The sequence below is a fragment of the Mustela erminea genome, chromosome 3, assembly GCF_009829155.1.
Source record: "Mustela erminea isolate mMusErm1 chromosome 3, mMusErm1.Pri, whole genome shotgun sequence".
Taxonomy (NCBI): Eukaryota; Metazoa; Chordata; class Mammalia; order Carnivora; family Mustelidae; genus Mustela; species Mustela erminea.
Genome location: NC_045616.1, coordinates 105814570 through 105829112, shown reverse-complemented (window position 1 = coordinate 105829112; position 14543 = coordinate 105814570). Strand labels below are relative to the sequence as shown.

Below are 14543 nucleotides of genomic sequence, written 5' to 3'. Positions count from 1 at the left end.
ACAACAGTCAGGGGGAGATAAGTTCAACCCCCAGGCAAAGAAAATTTTCTTGTTAAAACTGTTTTCTAAAATGGAATAAATTGCTTTAGGGAAAACTGAGTTCCTCCCCACTAGCTGTAATCCAGCAAAGGAGAATGGCCGCTCTCTCCAAAATTATGCCGGTGAAAGATCAGTCTGCACGTGGTTGGAACATGAATCAGAGGAGCCCTTTCAACCCTGACAGTCTATGTTGTTCCCATCAGGCTGTGACTTGGGCTTGTCCAGGAAGGAGGGCTATAGTCAGTAAGAATCACTATGAAAACCACACTAGGAATACTTCAGGAGGATGCACTGTGATCCGGGCAGTCCGTGTGAGTAAATTCAGTACTCACAGCATCCTACAAAGGGGGTAGTTTTATCATCCCCACCTTACAGATGAGAAAACTGAGGTCACCCAACTGGTAAGCGGAGAAACCAGGAGTGGGCCCTGTCTGCCTCTGAAGTCTAGGCCTTTACCCAAAGGTTGTTGGTTTTCCCACCTCCCCATCCACTCACTATTGAGGGCTTTTAACAACACAATCCTGATGAACGTTTTCCAGGGAATGCTGTATCAAATACAGTGCTGGCCACAGAGCTACAAAGACCACAGTGAGTGGGAAGGAAAGGATACCTTTCGGCAGACCAGCCCTAGCAGTACTTACAAAACACAATGCTGGTCTTCAGAACCGAGAAGCAGAAGATTCCCACTATGAGCGCTTCCCACCTGGGCAAGGCTGGAGAATGCCTTGGAAACTCAACACCACGCACCCAAGCAAGATACCCTCTGCATCTATCCTATCTGGGATTAGTAATGGTCCAGAAAAGCGTCCTGGAAAAGCCTTCGTGCCTCACTTTTTCCTTCTCAGCCGTTCTGAAAAGGGTTAAGACCACCTTACGTAATGAGGGTGGAGCGTACTAGTAAATACAGCTGTTTCAAGTAAAAGCAGTAACAGAGGCAGACATGGGAAGTCAGTAAAAGGTATTTAGGGAAAGACAGAAAGAATGAGCTTTGAAAAAAAAAAAAAAGTCAGGGCCAAAAATTCCCCCATGAAAATGCAACCCCCCAAAATAAATAAATAAAATACATTCCTTATTTAAATATACCACAAAGCAGCACGCCCATGGAAAAGATATAAACCACTTCAACCGTAATCCCCTTTTTATGGAACCGAGGCCAACCTGGGCTTAGCTGGAGAGGAGAGGGAGGGGACCAGGCACGAGTTACGCCGGGCACAGCGTACGTGCAGGCGAGGAGCTTGCCTCAGTGGCGCACACTGAAACAGTGGGCATCTCCAACTTTCCAGCTGGATGGGGCCCGAGATGAAGCAACAGAAGAAACGGCCATGGTCACCACTACGGATAGCTGGTGGAGGCCTAAGCGCCAGGTACTGTGTTAAGCGCTTCCTGTTCATTATTTTCTCTGATTGTCCCCTAGAGGAGCATTTATGACGCACACTTTACCGGTAGGGAGCAGTAGCTGGAGAACTGGGCACTGTGCTGAGTGCCTGACATGGCTCGTCCGGGGCCACACTCACAGCATGCTCACTGGGCCAGTGTGATCCTCGTCCCAGTATTACAGCTGCGGAAATGCAGTACAAAGGGATTCAACAGACTACAGCCCAGAGGAGCGGAGTCATTCGCCCAGGGTGCAACAGCAAAGCCCTGACAGAGACAGAATTCAAACCAGAGCTGCCTGTCTGCAGAGCCCACAGCCTGAACTGGGAGGCATGGGGTTCTGAAACCTTGTCGCAGTCGACTTAGTCCTTGCAAAAGATCCCATGGCTCTCAGATCTACCATTCTCACTTTGCAGGGGAGGAAGAACTCAGAGACAACAAACAGAAACGGAGAGAAACAAAATAACAATCAAAATGCAAAAAATGCAGAAATATACGAGACCCAGATGATGTGCAAAAGCAAAACTTAATAATGATCCTACAAATACATCAATTAATACAAGAAGAGCAGCAATCAAAAACCACAGAGAGCTCAGGATGATGCTGATGAGGTTCTGATTAGAAAGGCCTACAGTTTAAGTGTTCGGGACTGCCAGCTCTTTTCATGGGCATGTGCACAGTAGGAGTTTTGCAAGGTTGCTAAGCAACGCCTGGCAACCAGACTCCAGAGTGCATCCCTCATTAGGAGTCCTTGGTAACTCTAGTAAGGCAATAATTTTAGTTCATGAAAGCCAAATTTTAGAAACCCTTAATAACTCATGTAATAGGTTACTAGTAAGTCGCCCTTGGCCATACATAAAAAACGCAAAACCATAATCACCCATCTTTTACTTGTAAGAACTAAAGAAAAACTTGTATTTTTGAGACTTACTTATTTAATCAACACATACCGGTTGAAAACCTACCATTTGTCAGGCACTGGGGAAGAGGACGTACAGGGAAAGCTATTAGGACTACACTAGACTTCTGCTTTCAGGAAAAGGAGGCCCAGAAAGGCAAAGCAATCCGTCCAGTAGCACAGCACACTGGAGGCAGGTGCGCTTAACTGCCCCCGTCCAGCCCATGGGTTCACCAGGAGAGCACTGTGCTTTTCTGAAAGGCCACATCACTATGGGTGGCTCAGAGAGGGCCTGTGATTCACCAAACTGCCCCTCGTCTGCTGGGCTGCCTCCAAGGCTAGAAGTACCAGGATGCAGGGCTTGGCTGTGGAGCATCTTGGAACGTCTCCCACTTGACCTGGAGACCTCTGTGGTCAAGTGAGGGAAAGCCTGTGACATGGTGTCGGTTTTTATTGGACCCAACCACCGGCGAAGCTTGCCATCATCTGGAGTGATGGAGAAAATTAAGTTACCACATTCTCACGTTTCAGCCTTTCGCCCGTTTTCCTTCGCAAACAGGAAATGTTTATTTAAATACAGCAGTCTCCAGCATGTTCCAGAGCCAAGTGAAAAACCAAAGATGTCCACTCTTGCCCCATTCCGTGTTTAGGCCACCACCTCGCTGCGGGTGAGAAGTAGGCCTCTGCCTGCCTTGAGGCGGCATGGGGAGAAGGGGCCCCTTGTGAGAGTTCGTTTTCATCTGTCTCCTCTTTTTCCAAGCCGAGATTGTGGTTGGAGAAGAATTACATCTGTGGGCTCCTTTTGTACTCAGAAGGGTAACTGCGACATCTGTTTACTCTGTGCTCCATGGTAAATGTTTTGTTTCAAGCACCACCACTCACTTCCTCTCCTCTTGTCCGCTATCTTTGCTGCACGGATAATAAATTACACTGAATTCTCCCCTGCGTTGATTTAGTTTTCTTGTGGGTGTCACCTCCTCACTGAGGGGGAAAAAATGTCAGTAGTTTATAAACGATAGAGAGTTTATCTTTCTGTGTAATGTGCTGACATTATGGAGAAGAAGCTGGAACACAGACCCCCGACTCTGATACCAGCTTAATCATGAACAATGAAACAAGCCCCATTCCAGGCCTGAAGCAAAGTCCAAATGGTGACCACATTATCCCCATACAGATTTTCCTTAAGGGGTAGCATGAGCACATAAGGCCTCAGAAGTGAAAACCCCCAGAGAGACAATGACACACATTTGCACATGTATGTGCACACACACACATACACACACTCCTCCAGAGAAGTCTCTCTGGGAGGCCAAGTAGCAGGAATGGAAAAAGGGAGAAAATGCTTCTCCTTTGTTGTAAAACACAACATAAACATTAGAGATCAGAAAACTGGATTTGAGGAAAGTCCTGAGCATGTGATGCCAATGCTGACAGACCATATGCCCCGTGAAGAAAACGAGTGCTGGGGAGTTTCAAAGCCTGACTAAAGGAAGTTTCCTTCTTCTGTCCTCTGCTTACATTCTTTAAGCTGAATTGCTGGTTTTCTTCTGTATATGCAATGATTTTATATACAGTTACTGGAATGCCTAGAGGTTCAAGAAATGTTTGTTGAATGAATGAAGAAAGGAATGAATGAGAAATTCCTCCCTTAAAAAAATCCTTCCCATAGCTTAGAAATGCCAAACATCCCCCCAAGAGTTTGCAGAACTCAAACGTTCCATCTGCGTTGATTGACGGAGGATGAGAGGTAGTGAAGGACTGTGGGTGGGCTGGTCCTCCCCCGTGCAGCCCTCCTGACCAAGCTTTCTTCTAAAGGCTGTCCCCTCTCCCAGGGTAGGAAGACCAAAATGAGGAGCCAACCTTGGCAGCCACGTCACTCCACACACCCCAGCCCAAGAGGCACCAGTGCCCGGAACCAAGGTAGTTGAGACTCAGATATTCCAAAGTACTTCCCACTCTGCCAGTGCCTGCGAACGACAGTGACTGCAGCAGGGGGACATGGGAATCCCCAGGACTCGGTCTCCACCCAGTGTCTCCAGTGGTAGAGCAGATGGGGCGCTCCAAGCTGCCTGGGTCTCCCGGGGAAAGAGGTCGGTGGCATACTGACTGCAGTGTGTGTCTATAGCTTTTGAGGACTTCCCTACCTGCCAGCAGGAGAAGGGCTCATGCCCACCCCCACCCGCGGTTTCCCAAACAGGTACCATGATTTTGAGGATGGAGGAGAGGTAGTCTCACGATTCCAAACAGGAGAGCCAATGTCACAGCAAGCTGAATGCTGGCGGGGTCCACCCGAAGCAGTAGCAAGAGCAGGCTACCCTAAGACCCAAGCCCAGCCAGAAACCTCCCAGGAGCATCTATTTACAGATCTTGGCCCCAACTGACCCTTGTTCCAAAGACGGCTAGTAGAGGGGGAGATACCCAGAAATACCACTACGACTAGTTTTAAACTGGTACTGTAAAATATAAGATCTGAATTAAGCTGTGGACACCTGGATTGTGGCCCCTTTTTTGCCACTAACTTGCTGCGTTACCTTGGGCAAGTCTTCTTAAAAGCCTGAGCCTCCTTTTCTACTTATGTTAATGAAGGTTCGGCTCCAGTGCTCTAGAATTGCACGACCACACAGAATAAAGAATGCACTTGGAAAAAAAAAAAATGTATGTTTTGAGCCACAGGAAAGCTCCAGGAGAAAGGAAAGCAGTTATACTGAGTCTCTGCCTAGGGACACGCGGAGTTAGAGGAAGAGACGTGAGGTGACAGGAGGTGATCAACAGGAGTAACACACTGTAGGACAATTCAGTCTCGTGCCACTCTCTTACAGCCTCAAGTCAAGAGAGCAGAATGGAAGACCCAATGCACCCACCCCTGAGATGCAATGGGCAAGGGAGACAGAGGGAGAGCAAGACACGGAGAAGTCGATTACACTGGAGCAAACCCTCACCCACTTCTGGGCTGTGTTCCCAGGCCGGTTCCAACCCCCTCCTCCATTTCTCCTTCTTTCCTTACTCCCCAACTGTGGGCTGGGAAGAGCCCACCCTCGGAGTCCAAGTTTTGAATTTGGTCCGAGGATCAAAATGATAAATGTTTCCAAAACGTTGACATATGAAAAGTAAATATTTGGTTGCACAATTGGGGTTAAAACGAGGGTCAATCCACCCCACTCTCCAAACGCCTCTCCTCTTGCTGCCAAACCCAGGATCCGAGGCTGAATGCGGTTTGTAAGATTATAGCGCTCGGTCTCATTTAAAGGGCTGTCAGCATTTCCATTCTCCGGCCCGTTTGGGGAGGCATTTATAACCAAGCCATAAAAAATTCACCCGGGCTGCAACTTGGCATCTGGGAGGCTGCGCTCCAGGCAGGGCGGGTTTTGCAAGCACCCACTCTCAATTCGCTTGGTTCCTCAGAAGTTAGACCTTTATACACATTCTCAACTTCGCTTCTAAGGGCAGCCGGAAAGTGACTGGCCCTTTCTGATCTTCAGGCAGGTCGGAGTCTCGGCCCTCTCCCGTCTCCGTGCCCTTACGCCCCATCACCTTTCGGCTTTCTCCTTCGCCCACCTCTTAAACGTGCGCGGATCCCTTGCCCTCGTCCTAAGACCTCACTGGCTGCAGTGTTCTTTCCTCCCCTCGCTTCCTGCCAGCGTTCTGCTGGAAGCTGTCACCCGGCCCTGCGTCTGGAGCCTTCACCCCCTGGAGAAGCACTGCTCTTTGCCCATCGCAGTGGGCTTCAAGACCTCTCTCCCTAGACCTGACCAACGCCACAGACCCCAACTCAGGGGATGAAGGATCCGACCCGGGAGAGGTGACAAGAGACTGCATCCAGTGCGGCCAAGGGGAGAGGAAAGATCTGGTGCCTGGGGGCCCCACTATGGACCCAGGTGGGTGGCCCGGGTTGGGTGGGGCGGGGGTACTCACAGGCGTTCGGCGTTGCGGGGTATGCCCCGGGGAACCCCCCGGAGGCCCAGCCCGTGGCAGTCCACGCTGGCGGCGGAGCAGGTACACTTGGTGGGGCAGGCGGCGGCTGGGGGCCCGCTCAGGACGCTCGCCAGCGCCAAGGCCAGCGCCAGGCGGGCGCGCACGGCGGCGTCGGCCCCTGTCCGCCCGGGGGCCATGGTGTGCAGGGGCCCGCGCCCAGAGGAGGCTGCCTCGGCGGGGCAAGACGCGTGGAGCCCGGGGAATCGCGCGCGGAGCCCGAGCGGCCTGGGGAGCGGGCGGCGGAGTTGGCGCGGAGGAGGAGCGAGCTCGGCGCTCAGGCGCACGGGGCGCGGGCGGAGCGGGGCGCGCCGGGCGGCGGCGGCGGCGGCAGAGGCAGCAGCTCCATCCGCGGGGCTGCTGCTGCCCCGCTGCGCATCGCTCGGAGTGCCCAGGTACAGAGCGCCTCCTGGGCCCGCTGGCCCGCTGCCCGGGGCGTGGGCCGGGTCGGGGACCTGGGGGCGAGCGCAGTGGGGCACGGCGCCCGAGGCGGTCCGACTTGGGGCTGAGCTCGGGAGCGCGGCGGCGGCGGCTGGGGCACGGGGCGGCCGGGTGAGCTGGCCGGCGCTCGCTCTCTCCATTCACTGAGCAGGGCAGACACCGGAGACGCGGGGCCCACCCCTCCCGCCCCCCACAAAAAACGCCAGCCCCGCCTCTCATTGGCTGCGCCGCACGTCATGTCGACTAAGTTGGGAACTTTGCTGGAGCAACCCAGAGCCCGGAGGGGAGGAGGCAGGAGATGTGTTAGAGGGGAGGAAAAGGGGCTCGGCCAGCAGGGTCCCAAAATTGAGACCCATTCACTGTTACGGAGCCAAGGACTGATCAGGCTGGTGGCACTTTCTCTTTATTCTGGCACTGAGCTAGGCACTCAGCTCAGTTTTCTTTCCTTGGGTTTCAATATCGTCCCGCAAGAGGGCATCTGAGTACCCCATGTAATAAATGAAACAAAGTTCAGAGAAGTAAAGGGACTTGCTCAAGGCCACACAGCTCCTAGGTACCCCAAACCGCAGTCCTCACATTCACTCATATTTTACACCACAGCCCATCGAAGCTGTGTCCTCATCTAGGAAGATCCTCAAAGATCCTACCTCATCTTGGCAAAGATCTGCAACTTCTTCCTAAAGGACCTGTTTTATTGATACTACGCATTTCACAGTCACACGTGTCACATAAAATGTTTGATAGTGTTGTTCATCAGGCTGCTGCTGACAAACCCCACATGCAGACGGTTCCTGCTTTGCCTAGACCCAACGCCCGCTGTGCAGCTAAAAGTCACGATGGCCGGAACTAGGATCCCTGGACTGACAATGCCTGTCCATAGTCAGCTTTTGCTCCCTGACTTGGTGACTCCGGGCCAATCATGTCACCTCTGAGCCTCGGTTTCCTCAAAGCAAGGGGCCACAGCTCTGTTTGGGACCGCCTATCTGGGTTGTTTGGAGCATCAAAGAAGAGAAAGTGCTTTTGCAAAACAGTCATTCGCATGTGAGACATCCTTTCGGCCCCAGAGCCTTCATTCTTCCATAGCGCTCTAAATTGGCCAGGTCTGAGCTTTTCCAGATGCTGGTGGGGAGGGGCGCGTGTGTTAGAGGCTCCATAAATACTTGTAGGAATGATTTTGTTTGTTTGTTTGGAGGGAGAGGGCAGCAACTGGAGGAAGTATTGCCCAGACTTCTTTAAGGTCTGCTCACACTGGAAAAGTCTAAATGAGCCCTGAACATGCACGTGCGTGCACACCCCCCCCCCGCCACACACACACTTGCATGCACACACATGCTTATACTGAGGCTCACACACACACCGTTATACACCCTCACACTCACATACCCACATGTGTACATGCATCGCCTCACACTATGCACAATCACACATACCACAATAATAATTATGCTACTGAGAGCTCTTTCCTTTTCTTTCATATAAATACTATTCTAATTCCTTCTGCCTCATTTTCCTTGAAGGAAATTTTCAACGACTTGACCGTATCCTGTGAATTTATAGTAGAGGTGTAGATTTTATTTTATACTATTTAACATATTTTCAAAATCATAGCTCCAGGCACCCGAGTGCACGTACGTGTACACGTACATACACAGTCACACACACTTCAGCCCCTCCATCATTCATAAACACATTAGGCGTAATTTACTGCTGTTTTTCTTGGGAGCAGCTTTCTGTACCGATGCTGTTCTCAGCGCCCTCTGGTGACCATAGAGAGTCTAAGCCCTGGTCCATAGAGTGACTTCAGCTTCTAAGAACTCTAAACATCCTTTCCTCTGAAACTTTCCTCCAAACCTTGAACCAATTTAGTACCAGGACTGAGGCAGATGAGAGAACTGGGCAAAGAACCAAGGGCACAAAAGCGTCTCAGACTGTCTGGAGCAGAAAAGAGTGGAGTTTTCTTTGTTTTCCCAAATGCACGCTAGAGCATGTTTTGCAATCCTTTTAGGCTGGGCCTGGGTCTGTGCTCTGAGCACAGTGTGAGGGTGGGGTGGAGGGCAGGGACTTTGTTTTCCATTTAAGCTGATGGGAAATTTCATGAGCCTGACTAGATCTTTAAGTGACTTAATAGGCATTCAAGTGTGCTTGCTTTTCTTTGGGAGAACACTTCAGAACAGAGCCTGGGAGTCAATCATCCCAAAGAAACAGGCGGTGAAGAGGGCATGGGCCGTACAAAATTAGGGAGCAGCGCTGGAACCACCTTGAAAGCCACCTGATCCAGCATTTCTGCAAGTGTGTTCTGATGACTACTAGTTCTACGTGTTTCTTCAAGAAAGTGGGGAAGGGGGGGGGGGTTCTTGGGCAAAAATAGGGTGAGAAATGCTCGCTTTCACCACTCTTGGAGATTGGCATCACCAATGAGCATATTTAAGATTCTGAGAAGTCCTGCCGTAAGGAAACTGGTTTAAGGTTTGTTGAACCCAGTTTCCCTGGTATAGCTGACCCTTTTACATATAAACTTAAAATTCTTTTGAAATTTTTGGAGAACACCCAATATAATTCAGCCTCTGTATTCAATAATGTGGAAACTGAGGCTCAGAGAGGGAGGGTCACTGGTACATGGTTATCCAGCTAATTAATGAAAGAGCCAGAGCCAGGACCCAGGGCTCCCAGTGCTTAGAATTAGGCTCTACCCACTCTCCCTTACGGCTTCTGAAGCATTACTCTTCCCAGAGAAGTATGAGTAAGTCCTTAGGAGGCGAGTTTGTTGGGTAGGACTTATTATGTCTAAGTACCAGAGATGGCATTTACACCTTATGGTGTCATTTTCAGAGTTTCGCATAAGCCTCCAGGGCCAACTTTTGGATTTTTTTCCTTTAGTTCTCTCGAGGCTTCTCGAAAGCAAACTGCCCACCCATTCCCCAAAGAAACTCACCTCAAACTTTCTCCTCCACCTGTTTTCTGTCTCTCAGTGGAAGGCACCATTATTTACATGGCTACTATAATTAGTTGAGGTTTTCTGGTTTCAGCAATAGAAACTAGCTAATTGAAGTTAAAAAGAAATAATTTTTATGAACGCCTTCGGGTAGCATACCAATTTAAGGAGGAAGAAACTAAAGAAGGAAGTTTTTAAAAAGACACAAACCAAGCAGGATCTAGGATCAAGCCCAAACTTCCAAAATCCCAAACTTCCAAATTCCCAAGACACAAAGACTGGCCTGGCTTAGGTTATGTAATCACCCTGTTAACCACAGAAGGCCAGAATCTGTGGATAACAGTTCCGTGAAAGTTATACTCAGCGAGGCAGGCAGGAGCAGTGTTCTCAAAGGAAAACTGGGGAGCTGTAAACTGAAAAAGTAAGGGGATGACGAGAAGGCCAAACAGCACCAAAGCATCTTCCCTCTGTTTCATACCACAGCCATTCAGTTCCCGAGTCCCGTTAATTATTCCTCAGGAGTATCACTTGCATCTGTTCCCTCTTCATCGTTGGGTGTCCAGCTCTATTGTTCAGATCCTTGTTTCAGGCACGGCCATTGGTCACACCAGCCCCCAACTCAATTCTCTTTCTTACTTTTTTGTTGTTGTTGTTCCAACAATTCATCCTTGGTCCGGATGATCAAGGGATTTTTTTCTAAAATGCACACATTGCAATGCAAACCTGAACTTTGAAGTAGATTTCTACGTCTGTACCTCAACTCCTCCTGCTCTCCCACACCCACTCCGCATAACATCCCTCCTGAACATTCTTCCTGGCTCTTTCCCGTCTGGCTAGCCCAGAGTTAGTGGAGCCTTTCATTTCTCCAGGAAACCTTGCGGATCCAGTCTATTAGATTTTCAAAGTCAGGGAATGTATAGAATCTATTAATTCCAACATTTATTTTAAAAATTTTCAAACATACAGAAGTATCTAATTCATTTTTGCATGCTTGATGCCTAGAGGTACAAATTCATCTCTGATGATTGGTGAATGACTAATTTACAAGTATGCAAATGAATCATCTCTCCAATCACCTAGCTTATTTGACACCCTCTTGCTGCAGTTTTACTCAGTGTTACTTGATCTTCTGTGGGAGGAGGAGGAGACTATACTCTTCTAGAAACTCTGAGTGGGCTTTTGTTTTTTGTTTTTTGTTTTTTGATAACTATATACATTCTCCGCCCCACCCCACATTCTGATATGTTTGCTTCCCTCCCACTGAAACTTACCATTTGTGCTGGTTGTTCCCCAGTGAACTGTCCAGACTGCTCTGCCCACTATATGGACTGTATCACCTGTGCTCCCTTGGGTCTGCCCATGTGGGGGACTAGCCCAGAAATCTGGAGGAAAGTCAGCGCTTCCTCTATAAGGAGAGCAGTGTGGCAGTGGCTACCTTCCTTTACTGAAGGTCAGAGTTCATGTCCTCCAGCTGCCCCTCGCATCCCCTTATCTCTTTAGGGAGTAGGAGTAGCTCTCCGTTACTGCTAAACCTTGGGCAGTCCCCATCTCTTGATTCCTTAACCCTATCTCACTTTTCTAAGTAGTCCCTCTACTTCACCTTCTTCAGATTACTCCTTTGGGTTGTGTTGTCTGCTTCTTACCAGGGGCCCTGGAACTGACACACTCCCTCATGGAGCCATCCTAGTAGATCTCTGAGGAATATGTGAACGGGGAGGGAAGGGAAAGAGGACGAAAACTCCAATTTGAGATTAAGACTGTGATTCCTACTAAATCTTCCCAGGGGAGGGAAAAATTCACATATGTGAATTTTAGGGCATTTCTGGGGGAGCAGGATTGAGTAAACGTACCATCAGCTGGACCTGGAAGGTCATTTTTTTTCATGCAAAGGCTTCTTTTCTCTCTGTTGAGAAAAAAAGAATATTAAAGTTTTACTGCCAGTTACACTATTGAGCTTCCCAAGGGGGCAAGATCTACTCTGAATAGATAAATGTTTGATGACTGAATACATAACTTTAAAATATATAACCTATCCTGGGGAACAAGATAAAGCAATAGAACCTTCCAAAATCCAGAGCCGCCTGCAATGGACAACTCTTCATCTTTCACTCCAACTATGTGATTATAATTTAGAACTTTCTTGTTATATGATCTTGCCTCTCTCTCATAATAGTGATTTTCTAGGAGTGAGCACTGACATAAAGCCAATCAGAGTCTTCCCTGAAATTTTTCCAACTGGAACTGGAGAAAGAGATTCAGTTCCTCTGTGACTGTAAAGTTGGAACATGTGAGAAACTAGAATGAGTAGACATATTTTCAGTTGTATGGCCCAGCTGGTATAATAGAATGGATTTGACCCATTTTCTAGAAGTGTAAGTGGAATCTAGCTTAATTTAGCAATCAAATAGCCATTTATTGGGAACTTTATCTACGCCCAGAAGAAGACACAGCTCACAGCTGCCAACAATCCAATTAGGAAGAGAAGTTTAAGATATATGAAAGAAGATAAAAGATATGGTATATAATTAAATGCTAATTAATGTGAGTCAGATAGTAAGTGCTACAAAAATTCTAAAAAGGAAAAAAAAATCACTTCAAACTGGATTGGAAGTGCTGAGGAACGCCAGTCAGTTTTTGGAGAATACACAGATTTGATGAGCTCAATGTGAGGAAAAGGGTCTTCCTCTTGAGGGAAGCAAACGCTATGAACCTATGGCTATGAACAGGCAGGAAAAGAACGGTATATGAGTGTAAGGAAAGGGCTTTGGGAATGTGGAACACAAGAGAGTTTAGGACAGATTCCATGGTTTGAGAGCAAATTCGAGAAAAAGCTCTGATACTTGATTTGCTTTTGGACATGGGTTGGCCATCTGGGCTTTAGGAGAGATGATACAGATTGGAATCCCCAGAAAGGAACCAGAAATATATCCCAGATCAGCTTTGCCCTGTCTGAAAGGAGGCCAGATGAAGTGAAGAGCTCTTTTTTCTCTAAACTGGTACATCAAGATGGTGGTGATTCAGCCAGATGTGGGGTCAGGCTCTTGGTCCTCAGCACCAGAGGGCGGACCTGAGAGGCCTGGCAGACAGGTGAGTGCAATCATGGGTCTGTACAAACTATGCAATGAAGCTTTGTCTCACATTTGAGCAAAGCAAGAACTGTCACTGGGGAAATGGCTCTCCAATTTGAAGAGTATTAATCACCTAATTAACCAGAACACCTGCTCATAAAATTCATCCCACCCAGGGAACCAAATTAAACAAAGCATGAGGATGTGCCACACGGACTTGGCGGTGGCATCTGCATTCTTGGCTGGCTTCCTTGGGCACTGGGGCTCAAAAAACTCTCCAGCCAGCTGTTGGGCTTGACAGAAACTTTAGAATGCCACCCTTGTTTAGCAAGCAGTGATTAGTGCGAAATCAGAGAAACTCCTCTTGCAACTTAACCTGACATCATGGATGCCCCCAATATGCTGGGCCTGTTCTGAGTATTTTACATATATTAACTCTCTAATCTTAATAACAACCAAAGGAAGTCCCCTCTTGTGGCAGAGGCTAGCTTGATGCTCACAGATCCAGTTTCTTCTTTTTGGGAGTACAAAAAGACTATATTTACCAGCCTCCCTCCCAGCCTTCCCAGCACTTAGGGTGGGGTCATATGCTTCATTCTGACCAATAAAGTTTGTGTAGAAGTGATGCACACCACGTCCAGACTTGATCTGTGAAACCTCTTATGTAACCAGGCAGGTCTTCTCTCTGCCTGTTCGCTACACAAACAGAGGGGATCCAGTGAAGAATCACAGTGTCCCGCCCAAGAGGATGGTGGAGCCACAGAAAGGAAGACACTGGAATCCTTGAATCACTACATAGAAGGCAATGACCATACAGTCTGTAATAGGAGAATAACCTAACACCCCCGCTAAGATTTGGAGTTGTTCATTATTATTATTATAGGCTGATATACCAATACAATCTTTTTTTTTTAATGTTATGTTAGTTACCACACAGTACTTCATTAGTTTTTGATGTAGCATTCCATGATTCATTGTTTGCATATAACACCCAGTGCTCATTACAATACATGCCCTTCTTAATACCCATAACCAGGTTAACCCACCCCCACACCCCCTCCCTTCTGAAACCCTCAGTTTGTTTCCCAGAGTCAAGAGTCTCTCACGGTTCATCTCCCCGTCTGATTTCCCCTCCTTCATTTTCCCCTTCCTTCTCCTCATGTCCTCCATGCTATTGCTTATGCTCCACAAGTAAGTGAAACATATGCTAATTGACTTTTTCTGCTTGACTTATTTCACTCAGCATAATCTCCTCTAGTCCCGTCCATGCTGATGCAAAAGTTGGGTATTCATCCTTTCTGATGGCTGAGTAATATTCCATTGCATATATGGACCACATCTTTTTTTTTTTTTTTAAAGATTTTATTTATTTATTTTACAGAGAGAGTTCACAAGTAGACAGAGAGGCAGGCAGAGAGAGAGAGAGGGAAGCAGGCTCCCTGCTGAGCAGAGAGCCTGATGTGGGACTCGATCCCAGGACCCTGAGATCATGACCTGAGCCAAAGGCAGAGGCTTAACCCACTGAGCCACCCAGGCACCCTGGACCACATCTTCTTTATCCATTCTTCTGTTGAATGCACTCAGCTCCTTCCACAGTTTGGCTATTGTGGACATTGCTGCTATGAACATTGGGGTGCCCCTTATTTTCACTCTATCTGTATCTTTGAGGTGAACACCTCAAACAATTGATGGGTCATAAGTTAGCTTTATTTTTAACTTCCTAAGGAAACTCCATACTGTTTTCCAAAGTGGCTATACCAACTTGCATTCCCATCAACAGTGTAAGAGGGTTTCTTCACATCCTCTCCAACATTTGTTGTTT

General features: G+C 48.0%; 1 protein-coding gene and 1 pseudogene across 1 annotated transcript in view; one reads left to right on the top strand and one right to left on the bottom strand.

Moving 5' to 3' along the window:
- Nucleotides 1-6887, bottom strand: part of SLIT3 (slit guidance ligand 3) — a 589888-nt gene extending 583001 nt beyond the window's left edge. Inside the window, exon 1 of the mRNA XM_032334904.1 lies at nt 6224-6887. Within this exon, the coding sequence (XP_032190795.1) occupies nt 6224-6861 (638 nt within the window). The 5' untranslated portion in view covers nt 6862-6887. The remainder of the gene's footprint in view (nt 1-6223) is intronic.
- The window catches only part of LOC116585514, a 50602-nt pseudogene continuing 41577 nt past the window's right edge, over nt 5519-14543 (top strand).